General features: G+C 42.8%; 1 protein-coding gene across 1 annotated transcript in view; it reads right to left on the bottom strand.

Moving 5' to 3' along the window:
• Positions 1-4,303: 4,303 nt before the first annotated feature.
• The window catches only part of LOC115461169 (cytochrome P450 2U1-like), a 107,116-nt gene continuing 105,419 nt past the window's right edge, over positions 4,304-6,000 (bottom strand). Inside the window, exon 5 of the mRNA XM_030190792.1 lies at positions 4,304-4,547. Within this exon, the coding sequence (XP_030046652.1) occupies positions 4,369-4,547 (179 nt within the window). The 3' untranslated portion in view covers positions 4,304-4,368. The remainder of the gene's footprint in view (positions 4,548-6,000) is intronic.

Genomic DNA, 6,000 nt, shown 5'->3' with positions numbered 1-6,000 from the left:
GGGCAGCCAGAAGTGCCCAAAACCCAGGCACTTGACTGTCTACCAGGGTTGGTGGGCCTGAGGCTGGGTTGGAGGGTCTAGATCCCCAAGGTCCCCCATAGTTATGTCACTGATTGCTACCAAGTATTACATATGTGGGGCATTTGCTTAAAACTTTGACTGGATGGACTATACAGGTCTTTTTCTACCATCATCTACTATGCTACTATGGTCTTAATTAGTTTATCCAGACCTTACGTGCACGTGTTATTGCTTTTTAAACCCAAAGGTGAAACCTAAGGGTGGTTGCACAGTTAGGTATAAACTGTGTTATTTCTGACTTTTTTGGTTTTGGACTGCTTTGAGTCCTACTGATCTGTATATGTGCATCTGCTGTCTAGAAGTTTGGAAGACGGAAATGAAATTAAAATGTTTTGGATGTAGAAGGTGTTACTTACTTTTGCAATGTGTGTATGGATGCCTGTTCTGGTGTGTGCATGTGATAATGTTTGAATAACTGTCTATACTTACGGCTATGATTTCTGAACATGTGGCATCATTAAAGAACAGACTTTTAAATGCCCAGTTGGATATATATGCTAATCTCAACTTTGTTAAATGTTTCAGACACATCTATCTATTTGCTCCCATGATATTATTGAATTCTATTACTCTGCTTCACGGTATTTTCAAATGTAAGCGACATTGAACCAAGTTTGTTTGGGATAATGTGAAATATTAAAAAGAAAAAATCTTTATCTTCCACCTTTGAAGACACTGCTTATCCAAATGGATGGTATTGGCACAAGGAAAGCAAGTTTGGTCTAGTGAAGACTAACTCAAACTAACCTGTTCTTTAGCTGCGCTCTGGTATTACCAGATTGAAAATGCGACCATACTACGCTATTGTGGTTATGATCCATTAATAAGTTAAATGATTAACTGGTTTTCTTGAAAGGATTACATAACCTTTGGATGCATGACTAGAACACAAACACACGCTTATTTATGCAATATCACAGTTGCTCATGTACAGGCACAAAACAACCTTTAAGGGTGGATAGTGTTCACATTGAACTCCTTTTATTATCCATCAGAAAGAAGAGAGGTAAAAGTTTTCAGTTTTGGCACAGTATAAGTCATCTCAAGAAAATAAATACAAGAAAATCAATGGACTGCATTAGGGGCTTATAGTGCATTTACCCTCCCGTTTACTAAGCCGTATGGCAATGCTGACACAGCCCATTCAAATCATCATGAATCGAATGTTGCACTCACAAAGTTTAGCACAAAGCGGAGTGAAAAGTCTGTGTTTTTCAATGTGGTAGAAAAGTCTTGAAAGATTTTTATTGGCAGGTATTCATATTTAATATCCTCACGTTTGTATTTGTATTGACGCAAGATGTCTGCTTTTTGAGGGTATGAATGAAATTGCGCAATAATGGGGCGAGGTCTGTGATCACCTTCATATTTGCGGCCTACACGATGCGCTCTCTCCAACTGGATTTGGCATTCCACCACTACTTGTGGAAAAGTGTATGTAAACCACTTCAAGAGAGTATCCATTACCGCTGAATCCACTATCGTTTCCAGGAATCCAATAAAACGTAAATTCTCTCTCTGTGCTCAATTTTCAAGATCTTCCAGCTTCTCAGAATGTCATCCAACTAAGCACTTCAAAGATTCCAAGTCCTGTTCTGCATGCTGCATTCTGTCTTCTAGGTCTGACACCCGTACCGTCATTTCTCCTGCACACGTTACAACCTCTTGGATTGGCTTTGCATGCTCGATACTTGTTCCAAAAGTATGGTAAATCGTGAATCGAGAGCATGTAGCACCGACTGTTATTTCAGCTGTAAGGGCTTTGCCCAGTGGCCAAGGGAAACAGGAAAGAGTATCTGCCATCTTGTCCTCACCAGACTTCCCTTCGTTGACACCTTTTCTTGGCAATTTCGCAGCCATCCATTTGCCCAATTTGACCATACAATATCCTCACGCTGAGATAGCCACTGGTAAGTTTGTTGGCACTTTTATTCCATTAATATGGGGTGAGACAAGAGGGGCCTCCGAGCAGCTCAGGCTAACACAACCCAACCTGCTCATCGCATCATGTGACCCTCTATCCTTTCTTTCTTATGCTGGACAATGTCCCGCTACTTCCTCATCCTGATCCTATGAATCCCAACATAACACCTTTACAACTCTGTTTCAACTTTATAGCGAGCTGGCTCTCTGATCATCATTTCATTTTGAACCGTGAGAAGACAATAGCTTGTTGGCTTATGGGCCTTATTCATATCCAACTCTTTCTCTCTCTTTATTTGGTACTCGTATTGTTCCAGTAAGTAGTTTTTCGATACCTTGGCATTATCTTGGATTCACAGCTAACATTTCTCCCGCAGATCTCCTCACTTTGTCAGACTGGTTTTTGCATTCTTCAGCAGTTACACTCTGTCCGTTCTTTCTTTAATCATGATTCATTCCAGTCATTTTTGTTAGCTCTTTTAATGACTAGAATTGACTACTGTAATATTATATGCTCTGGTGCCTCTAAAACGGTAATCAAAAAGATTCAATCTTTGCAAAATACTGCTTATACTATGTCATCTACGAAGAAGAGATCGAGATCATGTGACCCCTCTACTAAAAAGCCATCACTGGCTCCCTAATGAACATAGGAGCCAACATTTCAAAATTATTGGGGGTGCTAAGTCCAATGGAAATAACCCCTCCCTGGACACATACAAGGAATTTTGTCAATATTGGGGGTGCTCAAGCACCCACAGGGTCGGCTCCAATGCTAATGAACATCGGGTGAAACTCAAGATCTTATTACTAGACTTTAAGGCATTCCAGATGGGAACTCCAGCATATCTCTCCACTCTGACCATACCTTACACCCCAGCTTGGGACCTTAGATCCCTTAATGGCCAGAGGATAGTGCTGCCAAATCCGCAGTCAGCCCAACATAAAGCAAGAAGACATTCTGCTTTTTAGTTTACTGCTTCTGCCCTCTGGAACTTGCTCCCACTAGCAATATGAGGAGAGCTCTCTTTGGTCTGCTTTAAATCTGCCATTATGACCTGGCTTTTTCCATAAGCTTGCTGAATGGAAATGGGACTTGATATACTGCCTTTCTGAGGTTTTTGCAAGCATCTCTCCCTCGTCACCCTCATTTCCAACATTTCTCCCTCCCTCCCTCCCTCCTCTCCACCCCATGCCCAACAGTTCTCCCTCTCATTCCTCTCCCCCTCCCCCTTATGTTCAACAATTCTCCCACTATCACCCCCCCACCCCTCCTGCAGCATCTCTCCTTCCCTACTCCATCTTACAACTCTCCTTGTATGAATGAATGAGTCCCTGGCAGCAGCAGCGAGAGGAGCAAATTGGATGTGCGTCCTCCTGCATCTCTCTCTCTTATGCATCACTCGACTTGCCTGAACAGGTCCCTGGCAGGCAGCAGCGATTCCCACACGCTGCCTCCTGCTAAGCTGGAAGCCTTCTTTCTGCCACGTTCCACCTAGTCAGAAACAGGAAGTTGCAACAGAGGGGGGCAGGATGCGGCAGAAAAGTGGTTGCTGGCTTAGTGGCAGGCAGCGTGTGGGAATCGCTGCCACTGCTGGGGACCCCATTCATACAAGAGCGATGCTTAAGGGAGGGAGATGCAGGACTGCGGAAGCCCAGCCTGCTCCCCTCCACGCCAGCAATCTGATGTTAAAGGTGTAGCACTGCTAGGTCAGGGTGGGCCTGAGCCTAAACTGGGTGGGCCCTGGCCCACCCGTGGCTATGCCCCTGAATTATAGCTAACAACCTGCATTTTCACAAGACATGCCAAATTGCTTATTTCCCAATACGGGCAAAGTTGTCTTTTTATAATAAGCAATAGATAAAAAGAATCATAAAATAATGATATAAAATGTATAAGTGTGGTCAAAAGAGGCACATAATGCCTGTGTGGACATTATTGTATTATTAAAACAGTGAAGCAGATGCCATCTTTGAGATAAGATGAAAAATGTAGCTTCAGCCTGTCAGCTAAGAAGCATGTTGAAGCACCATGCCACCTTAGAAGTCTATTTTTTCTGTTCCATACTGTGGTAAGAAGAAAAATGACACACAAGAAGCAAAATTACATTATGAACAAGCAAAATTTTAAAAACATTTTTATAGCAGCACATTATTTTCATTAAAAAAAATTGACATTCCAAACAATTTCACTGGCCCATTACTGCACCAATAACCTAGTAAATTAATTTTCCTTCCCTAGATTCAACTGGCTTTATGTAAGCCTTTAATTAATCAACTGAACCAGCTTTTTTTTTTTTTTAGTAGAATATATCTTTTCCATGAAATGAACAGTCCCACAGCTATGCCAAAGTGCGGTTGATTTCATCTGCTGGATATGGCAACGTTGAATGGAGACGGAGCTAAGGTCAGACCAAACTTTCCCTTTAATGACGGTTTATTGGTTTCATCAGACAAACGAAAGGTAAAAGTCTGCAGGAGATTCACAAACATCAAAAATACTTCTATTTTGGCCAACTGCTCACCCATGCAAACACGACGACCTTAAAAAAAAGAAATACAAACATTAAGTATTTTATTGTGTTTTAAACATGTAAACGAGAACAGCATGCAACAGCAGCAGGAGGAATATAGAAATATGAAATCACAAATCATGCAACCACCTCCCATATGCCTCGGCATACAGATGCTTAAATCCCCTCTAATACACAATAATATCTATCAAAGTAAAACTCCCCCCCTACTCACACCATAACCCCAAACTCTGTTGGATTGCCCAGTGGATTCTTCAGAACAATCTCCCCCAGCTTCCCCCCTCCCTTTGTACCCTCCCCTCCCCCAATCTAACCAACTGCCATCATACAATCTCTCATCCCCCCTCAGACGTTCTGAAGCTCACTCCATCTGTCCTGAACTCCTGTCCTCCTGGTAGGCTAGGCTATTCGGACTACTCACCCTCAGTCTCAGCCACGCCCATCTGGGCCGTAGGCCACGCCCCATCTGCACATAAAAAGCACCCTCAACGTTCTAAAGCATACTCTGAGGCTTCAACAGTTCGTATGTTCGAAGCTCTGTAACCATTTTTAAGCACACTACATTTCTGCCCCGCCCTGACCTATCAGAGAAGGGAGGAGTGTCACAGCTGCACCGCTCTGACCTATCAAAGGGAACTGAAACAGGAAAAGGGAGGAGCTTCACACCGAATGACGGACCTATCAGAGGGAAGTCAAATAGAAGAAGGGAGGAGCGTCAGAGGCCAAGGGGACGGCCATATCTACGTCCTTGCTATCTTTTCAGTGTATTGCAGCTGCAGCCACTTAGGTAAGTCTAGCAAGCCTGTCAGCTACTGAATACAGAAAGCAAAAGATAGCATGTGGGAACTTGCTCCATTTTGTTCTCTGGAATGCAGTGATTATTATACAAGTGGTCTTGCTTTCATTATTTTGGTAGGGGCTGCCTTCATGACTGTCCACAGTCCCCCCAGTCCTGACACCTGACAGGGGGGACAGGGAAGGACACTCACTGTCTCACATATGCACTCGCACACACTCATTCTCACATACATACACGCTCTCTCACAGACACACTCACACCCACTCTCTGTCACACACACACACTTGCACATTCTCACTCTCACACAGTCACTCTCACAGACACTCTCTCAAACATACACACTCCGCGCAAAACCTTGCTAGCGCCCGTTTCATTTCAGCCAGAAACGGGCCTTTTTTACTAGTAAGAAATAAAAACAATGAAAAGCAGTTATTACATTATATTACTTAGTACTTATATTCCGCCTACATCAATTTCTAGTTTGAAGCGGATTATATAGAGTACCAGCAATAAAGCCTGGGAAGTACAACTAATATTTTTATGAAACCAACCATTAAAAATAGACTAAGATTGAATCATCAATGTTCATTAATACAGGAGACTTAGGAGGTCTTTTACCAAGGTGTGTTAGGTCGTGCTAAAAATCAGCTGGTGTTAAATGCT

Source organism: Microcaecilia unicolor, chromosome 2 (assembly GCF_901765095.1).
Source record: "Microcaecilia unicolor chromosome 2, aMicUni1.1, whole genome shotgun sequence".
Lineage (NCBI taxonomy): Eukaryota > Metazoa > Chordata > Amphibia > Gymnophiona > Siphonopidae > Microcaecilia > Microcaecilia unicolor.
The sequence above is the reverse complement of the archived record's forward strand: the minus strand, read 5'-3'. Positions and strand labels throughout refer to the sequence as shown.